This window comes from Vombatus ursinus, unplaced genomic scaffold (assembly GCF_900497805.2).
Source record: "Vombatus ursinus unplaced genomic scaffold, bare-nosed wombat genome assembly UNPS02014813.1, whole genome shotgun sequence".
Lineage (NCBI taxonomy): Eukaryota > Metazoa > Chordata > Mammalia > Diprotodontia > Vombatidae > Vombatus > Vombatus ursinus.
In genome coordinates, this window is record NW_020954591.1 from 7135414 (window position 1) to 7150936 (window position 15523).

General features: G+C 34.8%; 1 protein-coding gene across 2 annotated transcripts in view; it reads right to left on the reverse strand.

Moving 5' to 3' along the window:
- Nucleotides 1-1893: 1893 nt before the first annotated feature.
- PDS5B (PDS5 cohesin associated factor B) overlaps nt 1894-15523 on the reverse strand; it is a 153517-nt gene continuing 139887 nt past the window's right edge. Inside the window, exons 32-35 of one of the 2 annotated variants that reach the window (XM_027835113.1) lie at nt 12744-13183; nt 12542-12649; nt 9875-10016; nt 1894-3952 (exon numbers count right to left, since the gene is read on the reverse strand). In XM_027835113.1, the coding sequence (XP_027690914.1) occupies nt 3917-3952; nt 9875-10016; nt 12542-12649; nt 12744-13183 (726 nt within the window). In that variant the 3' untranslated portion in view covers nt 1894-3916. The remainder of the gene's footprint in view (nt 3953-9874; nt 10017-12541; nt 12650-12743; nt 13184-15523) is intronic. The other variant, XM_027835114.1, reaches the window with a different exon arrangement.

Sequence of the window (15523 nt, forward strand, 5' to 3'; positions counted from 1 at the left end):
ATAATTTGGATTTCGGTAGAAGATCCAGAAGCAGCTCCAGTTTGTTTGTTTGTTTTTTTTTAATATGTTGATCTAAAGTTAATTAATGAGTACTTTCCAATTACCCTAATGTTTCTCAGAACCCTTCTTACCAAATTTCACTATTCTAACTATTCATATTTCTTATGGACCTCTAAAATTTTCTACTGATGTAAAGTTTTCTGAAAGGAAGGACTTCATTTTCCCCTTTATACTTATTCTTGATTTACCAGACAAAAGATTGTTGGCTTGGGGACATGCTGACTCTAAAAATATAACGTTAAGATTAAATAATATTTGTGTCCTCTTGAAAAAAATTCCAAAGGCATAAGTAGATTCCTTTATCTTTAGGCAGGGGTATTTTTGCAACAGGGGAATTTCACAGTTTAAATGGGTTAACCTGGAATTTGACAAGAAAAACTTATTCCCTAACCAGGAATTTAAGGTGTTTGTTAGTAAATCAAAACAAATTTCTTATTAATGTATACTCTCAAATTCTGAAATGCCAGGTGAATTTATGAATTACCCAATTTTTTATTTGGGGAAAAAGTAAGTCTCCCTCCTCCAAGCATTTATAGACACACAAAGAACAAGAATACAAATAGAAAGAGCTGCAACCTACCCCACACCTCAATACACAAAACACTGATAAAACAGGTGCTCAGACTGTAGGCAGTGAACATAGGATGTATTCTCTGAAAAACCTACAAGAAGCTGCCACCAGCAGTTATTGGTTTCCAATATTACTTATGTAAGAGACTTGTCACTTCAAAAAAACATAAAGCAGATTAATTCTCTTGGGCTTTACAACTTCTCAATGGCAGTAGGCACCTGTCAGTCAAGACTCTAAATGGCAAATATGGGCAAAAAAACCCAGCACCACTGGATATATAACTTTTCTTCATTATGTAAATATAAATCTCTAAACATAAAAATCATCAATATTCCCATTCAGAAAAAAATGGATGTCTGTTGGTGTATTAAAACATGAAGATCAAAATCTATGCTTGAAAACTGATCTCACATCTACCTAGTCACTCAGTGTTTCATAAAATGACATGGAAGATATCCTGTTCCTTCTTAGTCAAAACAAGTAATTTATTATATTTTAATTTAAAATCTCCATTTCAAAAACTTCCTAGGTATCTGATATTCTTTTAGTAAGGAAAAAAAGATCTTAAAAATCATACTAACATGGTAGTGAATGTAATTTATCCTTTACTACCTGGAACAAGTCTTACTGCCACTTTTCTAATTTACACCACACCCAGACAATTAATTGTAATGAAAATTAGATGCAATGGTGTTTCAGTTTGCAACAAGCTAGCCTACCTATAATATTCTCAGAATAGCATAATTATGAGTGCAATTATGTTTTTCTTTAAAATGTACTACAGTATGTATTTTCATTATAAATTAAGAAAAAATATGCTATTAGAAATGTATGTAGTAGTTACTTTTGCTCTACTACTTATAGGCAAGCCTAAAAAAGGTTAGCACGTGAAATACAAATGTTTAAGACAGTGAGGATAATCACCTAAGATGGAGACTGACAGAACATCAGGAGAACTTCATATCATCAATGAACTATTTGCCCAGCAAATAATGAATATTATACAATCTGACTCAAGAAATGAACAGATAGTGAAACAGACAAACTAGCATTGAATATAGACAGAATTTGCATTATAACATCATTATGATCTGGTGTACATAATTAATGTTTGATGAAATTTAGTTAACTGTGATCATGCAAATAAACTTTTGATAATTCACAAGCAGTTTTAAGCTGTTTTTCTTATTTTTTTTATAAATGCTCTCAAAGATACATTCACCATAAATATTTTCAGTGCAATCAAGTCAATGAAGAAAATATAAAGCTAACTTTTATTCTTTATTTTATAGATGAAAAACTTGCATTTGCACTGCTCAAACAGAAGTAGCCCATTTTGAAGAATTTTGCTAATGAAAATTTCACAACCAATGTACCTTTTAGCTCAACATTAGCTGCCCTAATATACAGCAGTCTCCCCATAATCAGTGGTGCCATCATGGGTATAAAATGAAGAATAGCTAAATATTGAGAAAGGTTGTTAAACACAATTTCCTACATTAAAAAAAAAGAAGGCTTGACTGCTCCATTGGCATAAAGAAATATTTACAAGAAAATCAAATCATTTATGATATATACATTGGAAAATGGTAAAAAGACATTTTCTAACAAAAATGTCCTCTTTATTACATCACCATCTGTTATAACCTATCTTGGAAATATAACAAAAACATTGGTAGGTTACACAAAAATGCTTCATTTTTCAATGAGATAAAATTTAATAAGTTAGATATTGATTTTTTTCTCATGTCAACTGCAAAGAAACAAAAGAACAGCATCTGAAATAATAAAATGAGTCTAGCTAAACATAAATGTATTAACCTATACATTTTGGTTCAAAGATACAGTTCATAAAACTGTATAAAGGATACTGTCGAGTAATTCATTTCTGTTTTTGCAGATTACAGTAAATAAAAAATTAAACCACTCTAAGTGTAGCGTAATGGTAGTTCCCCTATTTGCCCCAAAGGAATTCCAAACAGACCTTGTAAGACTGAAAAAATCTATAGCTGCTAAGTCAATAAAAATGTAAGCTCCAGATACAAAAAAAAAAAAAAAATTTGGTTCACAAAAAATGAAGTACAATAATAAACTCTTGGTGGAAAATTCTGTTATGAGGCAATCATATACTACTGCTAGATATGAATTTCCAGAAAAGATTACATCCCATTTTTAGCACATTTTTCCCATAAACATGCAACTCACTATAAAATACAAAACACTTGGCTTTCAAGAACAGCTTTATAAAGACACACTGCATCAATAAAATTTTTTCTTTCTGATTAACTTTACATTGTATCAAGAACTGTAATTTTACTAATGTTTATATCAGATTTCATATTATAATAACTTTCATTTTGTGAACATAATGTTCGTGAGGAAATATCTACACACATTACCATACTAGACTATTAAAAACTTACTCAGTTACAGAATTTTATTGATACAGTAGATTAATAAAAACTGAAAGGGGATAAATGGGTAAGGAATTCAGTACATTATTTAACAGCACACACTTTAAAATTAAAATATTTTAAATCTCTCTTCCCCCCCCCCCCAAATGTTCAATGCCACAAAAGACCAGAATATTCTGGCACCAATACTGAGGTGTAAATTCAAACAACTTAAGTACTATTTCACAATTCGCACCTGTTGTATCATCATCCTATTAGACATCATTCAGCTGTAAGGGCAGAGCAATTTAGCACCTCTAAAGAGTAAAAGGTGCCCAGAAGTATGAACACTAGATTAGATACACAAAAGGAAAAAGACCATTCAACTTTCCAACAAATAGTGGCATGAAAATGACGCTATTTGTCAAAACTGATTTTTTTTTTTCACAGTAAAATGCCAAGTACAAATACAAACACTGACAGACACTGCTTAAGATCTATTCTAACAAATTGTTTTCAAATCCATATAGTGAATTGTAGATCCAATAAACAGTTGGATACTGTCAGTTTTTAAAGCCGCAAATAAAAGCTATACAAGCACTTTAGAAATCAGAAACATAAAAAAAAAAAAAAGATATTTACAAGTTTCTCTTTAGTTCATGCCTACATAGCCAACGCACATTACACTTTCACAAAAACCCAGTCAGTATCAACATGTGTGTGGCTAAAGCTTGTTACTGAGGAACTGCAAATGCGTGGAGCAATAAAAGCAAGGTTCAGTCTTCCTTTCTTCAACACTCCCGATGAGCATCAACAGCTTAATTAAGCCTTAAACTTGACAACAAATGAATTCCTCAAAAATTCCCCTTAGGAGGCTTACAATTATGTTGGTTCATCGTCTTTCTCTTTTAGAGGTTCGCCGTCGTACCTATTAAAATTAATTATTGGCAGTTTTAAAACAGGTTCACATTTTGAAAATTAAGCCATTAACTGGCATTACGAATGTCACATTTTAAACCCCCTTATTCTTTCGTGCTTAATCCTGTTTCGGCCCCAGTCTGACCCATGGCAGCCCAGATTACTACCACTACAAGTTAGAGGGCAGTGCCCATCCTATGATCCCAACATAATGTCCCTTTCCAGCGGATGTGAGGCACCTCCAAGATCTTGGCTCGAGGACAGCTATGGGTGCTCTGTATCTTAAAGAGCTCTGGGTTTCACCATCTGCCCTTTTACTACTCCCTCAAGAGTCTAGACTATTAGGCCTTTCTATCCACCCTGTAAATTAAATTTCCCTCTCTATGTTGTCTCCCTGAATAGGGCCTTCTGCTTTTCTGTTTATATTCCAGAGTTTAGCAAGTGTTTTAAACAGTTGATAAATGCTTTTCCATTCCATTTCATTCTTTTACTTTTTGCACTACTTTCTTTATTGGGGGCAGCTAGGTGGCGCAGTGGATAGAGCACTGGCCCTGAAGTCAGGAGGACCTGAGTTCAAATCGGGCCTCAGACCAAACACTTGACACATTCTAGCTGCGTGACCTTGGGCAAGTCACTTAACCCCAACTGCCTCACCAAAAAAAATACCAAAAAAGTATTTTCTTCATTAGCCTGACCATTTAAAGTTAGCCCTGAGCACATTTAGGACTTTAAAAATATTGTATGATTCTTTAATTTTACTAACTCAGAGTCACATTTATTGGTTTATACTTCCACTGTAGATGATAAAAACCTCTGTGCTGGCTAAATATATGCCATGTGAAAATAAACTAAGTGTGGTTCTTTCGCATGAAATTCAACAAAATCAGTCTTGGAAGACATAAAAAGTAATTTCAATTCAAATCAACAGGGTTTTTATTTATTTATTTTGAAGAATTAGAGGCCTACTGATGTACAAGACCCTGGGTTACAAAGACCTTCCCTTCAAAAAACCCCATGTAGTATCTGCATTAAATTCTACTGGTAGAATGTGTCTCTGAATGGGTAAGAAAACAAAAAGTAATACAAAGTAAGTTCAAGAATGAGAGAACACTAATAATTCGTGACACATGGAAAGGTCTATTGTAGTAGAAAAGACCCAAGCTGTGCTTTGAAGGAATCTGGATACTCTGTTAAGCAGAGATGACGACTGATTGCACTGCAGACATGGGTAAACCTCTGGCATCAAGGCACAGAAATGAGATATATAATGCTGTGTTGGGGTAATAGCTAGCAGCTCAGTTCAACTAAAATAAGGAGTAGCTAAAAGTGAGTTGTATGATATAAAAATGGTAACATAGAGGGTAACATTATTATGCAGGGCTTTTAAAGTCAAGGTAAGGATCGCTTGTTTTATCCTAGAGCAAAAGTTCATAACCTGGGGACCACAGACCAGGCAAGAGGTCTAGAGATAGATTTCCTGGGGGGGTGGGGGGTGGGGGTTTGGAGGGGTGGGTAAGAATGTTGTGAACTTGGATGGGGAAAAAATTACATCTTTATTTTTATTAATCTCTAACTAAAATTGAGCATTTCCTTCAATTACTAACAAAAAAAAATTAAAACATTCTGAGAAGAGATCCATAGGCTTCACCATACTGCCAAAGAGGACCATAACACAGAAAAGGTTAAAAAAAAAAAAAAAAAAACACCTGTCCTACAGGCAATAGGGAGTAATATGATGAGATCTGTTCTTTTAGCCTATTAATTTGAGACCTCTGTGGATGATGGACTGGGAGATGGAGGGTGGAGGGAGTGGAGGGTGAGAAGTAGGGATCAGAAGGGAGACTACTGCAAGAATCCAGGAGAGAGATGGTGAGGGGCCTGAACAGTAGGGATGGCTGTGTGAGTGGAGAGAAGAAAGATGTGAAAGATGTTATGAAATCAGAATTGACAAGATTTGGCAGCCTATAGGATGTGGGAAGAAGAGAAAGACTCAATGTTCATGGCAAGATTGTTGTGAGATACTGGGAAGGATGCTGGTGTCTTAAACAGAAACAGGAAAATTTGGAGGAGGAATAGATTTGAGGATGACTTCTGTTTTGGACATGTTGAATTTAGGATGGCTATAGTACACCCAGGTGAAAACATCCAACAGGTAAATGGTAATATGTAAACTAGAGTTTAGAAGAAAGATTAGTTTTTAAAAATTAAAAATGCTCACAGGAGTATAAACAGTGCAGGAGTCTAATCAGTTAATTGCTCATAAGTTCTTCATTTCTGAGGACAATAATTACTGTTATGTCTCTATAATAGACAGCAAAACACTTCTTGCTTATGACTAACTGCATTAAGACCTTACTCCAACTACTTGCAAAAAAGGATCCCTGCAGTATCTATTGCACCGGGTAGAAGACAGCACCAGGGAAGATGTACAGTGCAAGCTTTTGGGTAAAGATCAAAGGAAGAAGAAACATAAGCAATAATGTCAGTGGAGTATACTACGGATCAGTTGAATAGAAAGAGGAAAGAAAAATGTTCAGAGAACAGATTATAAGCCTGCTACAAATGCTGATGTAACATTGATAGAAGACTTCAATTACTGAGTTATCTGCTAAAGCTCACTCTCTCTACCAAAGAGAGTAGCTAATAATTTCTTCAACTGCTCTAACGATATTTTCATATTTTAATGGGGAAATTCTACTCTGGGCCTGATTCTTATAAACTGGAAGGAACTAGCTGCTGGGACAGAAATGATGAGAATACTGTGTGGAAGTGACCAACACGTATTAGAGTTTGTGACAGGAGAGGAAATCCAAGAATCTTCTTTTGGAATAGATTTCAAAAGGTTCAGAGGAAATAGAAACAGGATTCCTTGGACTAATTTCTAAAGGAGAAGTCAGCCTGGGAGGAATGAAAATGCTGCTGGGGAAGAAAAACAAGACTTGTCAGAAGAAACTAAGAGAAATGCACAAGGAGCACCTAAACTAACTTAGATTCTTAAAATACATGTAGAGAAGATAGAAATAAGAGTAAGTAACAGAGGATAACAATGTCTTGGGTGTTCTAGCTCAAAAGGAGTTAGGAACAAAAAGGTTGTTAAAAGCTCTGTAGGGGAAAGAGTAAGATCAAAGTTGGGAAAGGAGTGCTGTTTTGAGTGGACTGAATAATAGTACCTGACAAAAAAAGATAATGTTTTTCAATTGTTATTTTGTTTCTATTTTTTCAGTTATCAAACAACAAGCATTTGTGAAGTACTAAATACAAAAGTGAAAATCTATGCTATAAAATAGTTTATAGTCCAACATAAGAAACAACATATTCATCTACAGGTCTATATAAAATACATATAAAACAGAAACAAGATAATCGTGGCAGGGGAGTCACTCATGGCCTAATACAGAAGGTAAAAGTTTAACTGAGTCTAGAAGCAAAGCAGGCATTCCAAGAGAGGAAGATGAGAAGGCAACATATTCTAGGCATGCCAGTCCAAAGACAGCATAAATGGGAGCTGAGAAGGTCACTAAATACAGAGAAAAGAGAAAAGGGACTAGAACAGAGCCTTAAACTACAACTACAGTTGGAGACATGAAATAGATAGTGATCCAGTCAAGGAGACTGAAAAAGGTCAGACAGTTAGTTAAAGAAACTAAGAGAAACTAAGGAACTAAGAGAAACAGAAACACAAAAAGCCAGAAGAGAAAATCCAGGAAGAAAGGGTGGCTAACAGGTCAAATGCTGCAGGAGTTGAAGGATAAGGAGTAAGAAAAGGCCACTACATTGGGTAATTAAGAGATTATTGGTAACTCTGGAGAGAACAAGAGAGAGCAACTTCAGTTAAGCAATTAAGCTGGAAGCCAGATTCTAGAGGGTTTGGAAGAATAAGAGGAAAAAAGTAAAAACAACCAAATGTAGATTTTTTTTAGGTATTTGGCTGAGAAAGGAGGAAGAGCTATAAGCATAAGAGCTAAGGGAATGGGAAAAATCAGTGATAGGTTTTTACGGATGGGAAAACTTGTTAGTGCTTATTGGCAGTAGAAAAGGAAGAGTAGATATGGAAAGATTAGAGAAACAATAGCAGGGAAAATCTGCTGAATATGTGAGGGGATGAAATTAAGGGCACATGTTGGGGGAGATGGAATTGGTGAGAAGTGTCACTTCTTCACCAGAGATTGGAGGAAAGGAAAGAATAGTGAGGAATGATGTCAAGGGAATATGAAACAAGGAGAGAGAACAATTTTTAGTGTGTAAAAGAGAATTGACATGTAAGATATCTATCTATCTGGATACATAGATAAATAGATATCTTGAATGTCAATATAAAGATCATATGAATATATTTACCCAAATTTAAAAGGTTTAGGTTACTTGACCCAGAAGAATTATGGCATATGGTCCTAAAAAACTTGTTAAGATGTTACCAAGCCGCTATCAATAATGAATTAAATATGGAGAACAAGAAAGAAACTTCAGGACTTATTAAGAGCAAATGCCTTGGTTTAAAAAAAAAACAAAAGGAACACAAATTGAATCTAATAACTGTAAGCCAGTAAGCTTGACTTTACTCCTAGCAAAATTTCAGAACATGATGCTAAAAGAGAGTTAGAGAGGCTGGAGAACCTTTAGAAGTCAGTCTAAAGTAACCAAGAAAGGAAAAGTACTATGTGCCAAGCACTACACTAAGTGCTGGAGAGAGAAAGAAAAGCTAACTATAGTCTCTGCCCTCAAGGAGTATACATTATAATGGGAGAAAACAACAGGTAAATAAGTAAATATATACAAGGGATATACAGAGGGGATAGAAGGTAAGTAATCTCAGGGGGAAGTTATAGCAGCTAGCAGAACCAGGAAAGGCCTCTTGCAAAAGGTGGTTCTTTAGCTAAGTCTTGATGGAAGTAAGGGAAGTCAGCAGGCAGAGGTGAGGAAAGAGACCATTCCATGCACTCGGAACAACAAGGCAGCTATAGGACATGTAGTGCCATATGCAAGGAACTGAAAGAAGGCCATTGCAGCTGGATCACTGAGTGGGTTGAGGGAAGTTAAGAATAAAAAGACTAGAAAGAAAGGAAGGGGACAAATTATGAAGAGCTTTACATACTAACAGAGGATTTCATATTTGATCCTGGATGAGACAGGAAGTTGTTGAAACTCACCAAGCAGGGACATGACATGTTCAGATCTACACAAATTGCTTTTGCAGCTGAGCGGAGAAAGGACTGGTGTTGGAAGGGACTTGAGGCAGAGACTAGTTAGAAGGTTGCTGAAATAATCTAGGTGAGAGGAGACAATGACCTGAACTAGAATCATGACTATTTGCATGGGGAGAAAGGGATGTATGCAAGAGATGTTGTGAAGGTAGAAAAAAAACCAGATTTGGCAATGGACTGGATATGTGGAATGACAGGAGTGACAGGAATGAAGGATGACATTGAGGCTGGGACCCCAGATAACTGTTAGGATGATGGTTTGAAGCTGAGGAAAATTTGAAAGGAAAAGTTTTTTTGGGAAAGGTAATAATTCTGTTTTAGAAAGTTTAAGTTTAAGATGCTTAAAAGACACCTATTTCAAGATGCATGACTGTAACTCAAGAAGACGAGGGTTACAAATAGATCTGGAAATGATCTGCATAGAGATGATAATTAAACTCATGGGAGCTGATAAGCTCACCAAATCAGATAGTATACAACAAATAAGAGATGAAGGCACTGAAGAGAGCCCTGCAGAAGACTATCTGTTAAGGTATGGCTGATGTATATTCTGAACTGAAAGAAGGAGTTCCCATGACAGAGAGATCACAGATGCTTAAAAGTATTTAAATAACCAAACCCAATGGTAGCTTAAAGTATAAGCAAGATTGCTTTGACTAGACTCTCATCACTCTTGTTCCTCAATCCCTTTATCCCAATCTAGCTGAGGCATGTGAAATTATAATACATACAGTGATTGTAGAAACTTCCTCTTCCTCCATTATTTCTTCTTGTGGAATGTCATCATTGACAGGAGAGCTACTCTGAAAAACATCCAACTCTTCACTTGATTCATTTTCTTTACTAGAGGCTTGTTTGGAGCGTCCAGTGCGGCTAGAGACAAAAACATAAGAAATTAAATTAATTCACTGAGCTATAATCATGAAACCTCAGTATACAGAGAAAAAATACTTTCAAATATTAAATGGCTTTTCATTGCTCATTTTTATCAGCGATTCTTTAAATGAGACTGAATACATTTTTCTATTATTCTGAATCCAAAACTGCAGTATTTTAATCCTGGAGAATAATGACTGTCTCAGATAAGAAAATGTGCCAAATACTACTAAAATGTATATATTTATAACCACTGAAATAACATTTGTTCTTTCAACTGTTGCTGGTGACTTTGTGTCACCCCACACTTCAAGGACACTTAAGTCTAATATAGAACAAAAATTACGTGGAGCAACAATGGTGAGGCAGAAATAGCACGGCACTTCGGAAGTCAAAGACCTGGTTGAAGTACAAGCTTCACTACTTTGTGACTATAAGCAAGTCACTTCAATGCTCTGAGCCTCAGTATTCTCATCTATAAAATGAGGGTGTATAATATTTGTAGCTATAAATCAATGATGCTATGATCCCATACACATATCTCACAGGAATGCTTCAAGGAACCAGTGAAACAATTAAAATACTATAAATATGTAAATTTTCTTAAGTTTACTAAGATCCGAGACAGAATCTTAACTTTATTTCCTTCATTGCCTTATATATTTCATATACTCAGTAAATGTTTGTTGAATTAAATTTAATGATCCTATTCATCATTACTGACAAGGTCAAATGATCCCAAGGTTTTTTGATAAAATGTTTTTGGAAACTGCATTTTAAGGGAAACATGGTAAACAGAAGTGAATATATATACAGATAGTTGTGTTCATCTGTCTGAATATATTTGGTGTCACCAGTGGAAAATATCAAATAAGCAGAGTTGAATTGTGTGTGTGTGTGTGTGTGTGTGTGTGTGTGTGTGTGTGTATCACAGCATTAATTTAAAAGCGCATTGAAAAGTGGGAACTACTATCTTTTCATTGTTTCAGGTGCCATTAACTTGATCAAGAGCAAGTATTCAAACTCTCAGAAGAGGTTGGGGTACTCCCACAATGCACGGAATCAAATTTCTTGGTATTCTGTGTCCTAAGTAAAGTACTCCAAGAGCATCAAAACATATAATCCTTAATTAACAGTGAACTAAAAATAACTTTTTAACTTCAAATGCTTTTTCAAATATAGGTGAATAAAGAAAGATGAACAACACTGCCAATGATGACATGCAATTTACATTAAATCTAAGTTAGAACTCAGCACTGAAGATTCAAAATAAAAAGTCTACCAGAGTTGACTACAAGATTGCAGTCTATGAATATTTCTTAAAGTAGGATATTCACTTGGTTTGGAATAATGTGTAATCAACCCTACTCAATATCAGAAAGGAAACAGATTCCATGACCTCTAAAAATTAATAACGTTCCGATTCTCACTAATTATTCCTCACTTGATTACCATGTAAGAGAATTAATCTACAAAATTTTAACATTAAAGATTCTTTAATTAGAAATTATTGGTTTTCCATACTTCAAGCTTTCACATAAAATCACTAAAAAGTATACCCACCTGTATGGCTTTCTTTCCCCCCACTGGAAGAGGGGCTGCTGGCAAAAAGGGAAGTGAGGGAAGCATGTAAATCTCAACAAGACCATCTGTGGCTTTTGCTCCTCCCTTGCATCTAGCAGAAATAGGTGTTTGACCCAATCGTGTATGCAACAGCATGTCTGCAAAGATGCTTTAAACTGAGGTATTGATACAACTACCTAAAATATCATTTATATTACATATACATAAAAATATTAATGAATTTCACTAACTAATATGCTTAAATAATTTTATTCTGGGTCTCTCTCATTTATATTATTCAGAAAAAAAGAAAAGTGGAGGAAACTATACTTTTTAACAACAATGATTCTGAACTAAAACTTATTTTTGAAAGTTGATCCAACAGTACTATTATATAAAACTTTCTATGTACAGATAAATATGTGCCTGCATATATATGTATTTGTGATTTGAAAACAAATACAAGCCAGATAAATCATTAGAAAAATATTTATAGGAAAATGAGAAAGAGGAATGCTATTTTTCAATAAGAGTATTTTTTTTCAATATGTTCACAAAGATGAATCTTGAAATGGGAAGAGTTCATTAAAAAAAAAAGGAGAAAAGGGGAGTACAAAGAAAAACAGCAGGAAAAAAGAAAATGATAGGTCCAAAGTGTTGTGACCATTCCTCTCACGAAGAGTTTACATAGTTACCAGTGTCTCCACTGGTAAATGAAGAATTTGGTGTGAATTTATAAAGATTTGTTTTCAAATTCGCTAAAATGTTAAAGTGGTGCCAGTGGGCTAACTGGGCTCTTGATGACCCAATTAAAGACTGACAAAATTCTATTTTGCCAACGATAATAGGGTTGATCAATATGTGTGGGCTTAAATATAGCACTGGATACACTATCATGAAATTTTATAAAGTTATTTGAAATCTGTTTGCAATTTAATATTATTGCATTCACAACTTACACATTTTTTTTTGGTTGTGATGGTGGTGGCGTTTTTGGTGGTCTTCCTCGTCTTTTCTGTGGTGTGGACTGTGTGGATTCAACTGCACTACTTTCAGAAGATTCTGTTCTGCTTTGGGGAAGACCCAAATTTTGATAGCATCAAATTATGATTTATGATATCATAACTAAAATATAAGCAGTCAACAGTTATAGATACCCACCTCTGTTGTGCTCTTCTGGATGTTCTATGTTGTCTGCCCTTTTGTTTCTGTTCCATGTTTTCACTCTGCCTCTCTTCTTCTTCCTCCTCCTCTGCTGCTGGGGGGCCAGGTTTCTTCCTGCCTCCTCTCTTAGATGTTTTAATTGCTGGCTCTTCTTTTGGAGTGCCAGCACCAATAGCTTTAGGGGGTCGCCCTCTTCTGCCCTTTTTGGGAGGGCTATTCTGTTCATCCTCATTTTCTAAGAGATCTTCTTTGAGCCTCTTCTCTTCCGGCCACTGCTGTTCATCAGAATCGGACATGGCTGTGCCTCTTTTCCTCCCTCGCTGACTCCCCTTTGGTTTCTGTTCCTGAACCAGTTTGGTTAAGTCATCCATACCTAACTTCTCTTCTGGATCTGTAACAGGTGTCTTCTTTCGGCTCCTTGGCTTCTCAAGTTCTGACTGAAAATCAAAATCAGATTTCTGCTTTAATGAAAAGAATTATATATACAGTGAAAAATGTAGCAAGTAAAAATTACAGTTACTAATGTTTGTGGAAAAAAAAAGGTAACTAAGAATAATATGTATAAAGTACAACAGAAGCATGACTAATCGTTTTTTATGGAATCAAAAAATTCCCAGGGAGTGTTCTTGATTTTAAGGTTCTTATACCTAAATGGGGTTCTTATACCCCAGAATAATAACAATTAACCAGTACAATATAAAACTAAGCAAAGAAGGTGATATTTTACAAAAAAGGAATTTCTGGACTAAGCATCTCAATCATTTTTGTATAGGTTCCTTTTTGGGGGACATGGGGATAGAATGAGGGAAGAGGAGCATGGACCAGGAGTATATAGAGAATTCTAATTAGTAACAACCTTCTAGTGGTGCCCACATTTACACAGCTATATATTAGAGGCAAGATTTGAGATTGAGTGTTTTGGACTAGACCAGTCCTCTAGCCTCTGGTCTCTTCTGTTTAATCAGTTCTAATTAATTAATTCAGTAATCTTCAATGAACCTGTTCTTCTAGCCAATAATGATGGTAATTTTACATACATGTCAAGACATAAGTAAATTCTATATAAGCATTATTATTAATCTGTAAATATTTCAAAGGATTCCTTTCATTTTATAAATGAAAAATGCAAAGGCATAGAAGTATTAAGTGAATTCAAAGCTCATTAAAATATTTTTAGATGAAAAAAGTGCTTCTGTTTCACTCAAATAACACTCCTTTCAATTACAAACAATGAAAATTAATGAAATTTCACAGTAAATTACAATGCTACTTTATTTGGAATTTATAGCATTGACCAGCAGATGGAGACTAAAAAGATTTGCTTAGGATGTCAAGCCACTAAGAAATTTACTACTTTAGGGAGTCTTACTCAATTAGAGACTGACAATACTATTTAAGGTCCCCTGAGAAAGCATATAAAAAAATTGTAACTACTGTAATTCACATTACCTCCACAATTACTATATTAACATAGCATAAGAGAATGAAAGAGTAGCTGGCATCACATACACTGTAGAAGGGAATGGAAAGTGAAAAGCACACATAGAACCACCAAAGCTCACTATTTCTTAGGAGTCTATGTTTGACCAAATATTCTTTTTATACTCATTGCAATGATAAAAGAAAATATGGTGTAAATGGGAGACAGAAAAAACACACAGGTAAATTGCCCTCCTGAGAGTTGGGGTTAATCTGAATTTGAAATACTTCTTAAATCAGGTTAAAAATTATTCAATAATAATAATCATATAATAATAATTATTCACATAGCCTATGGTTTGCAAACAAAAGTCAACTTTTCTTAATGCTTCTAGCATTCTTAAAATAACACAACTTAGCTATTATGCTCTCTCTTTGGGGACATTTTAAATGAGACTGAATTACAAAAAGGGCCTCTGGTTATGTACCTATTACACCAAATTCATTCTACGAGGGCTCAGGTCATAGAGTGGCTCCAACGGATGTGCAAATGATTTGTTTTAGAAATATATACAGAATTGAAAAGCTTTCATTGAAAAGCTTTCACAGAAAAGGGCTGTTCTCAGTTGCTCCAAAAGGCAAAAGCAAAAGAAGGCAAATTCTCACTCCCTATAAAGAAGAAAAACTTCATAATAATTAAGCAATCAAGCAATAGAATGACTTGACTGCATCATGAAGCAGGGAGCTCATCACACTAGAATTATTTAAGCAGAGATTAGACAATGATGAATCATGGATATTGTAGAAGGGGTTTCTGTTTAGGTGAGAGATGTGACCAGATAATTTCTTAAAGTATCCTCCAATCCGCAGATTGTGTGATTTTTATGGACTGGGATTAAAGAATCACTTTCTTCTTCCAATTTTTTTTTATCATCTGGGAATAAAATTGCTTTTAAGTATATAAAAAATTGCAAATATTGTTTCAATAAAAAAGGGAGAAAACAAATCAGTGATAGGATACTACAGTAAAAAGTTTAAAAGAGTAACAGTGGGACGACAAGAGAGGCAATATTAGCAAAACAATTAACTAGAAAACCCTGAAGCCAACTGAAAACAATTTCAATTTTATGTAAATTGGAATTCAGTAAAAGATTCAGAAAAACAACTATTTTAACTTGGAACCTGTGTGTCATCCAACAAATTCCCAAATTAGCCCTGTCAGAGAACTCGGTTTTGAGTTTATTGCTTAACTGTCATGAGATAAGTAGCATATTGTATCTTCATTCTTTTGGACTCATGGGCTAATTTGGGAGTTTGTTTCTCTGAACTATGTACTGAGGGATTTGTTTTATTAATAT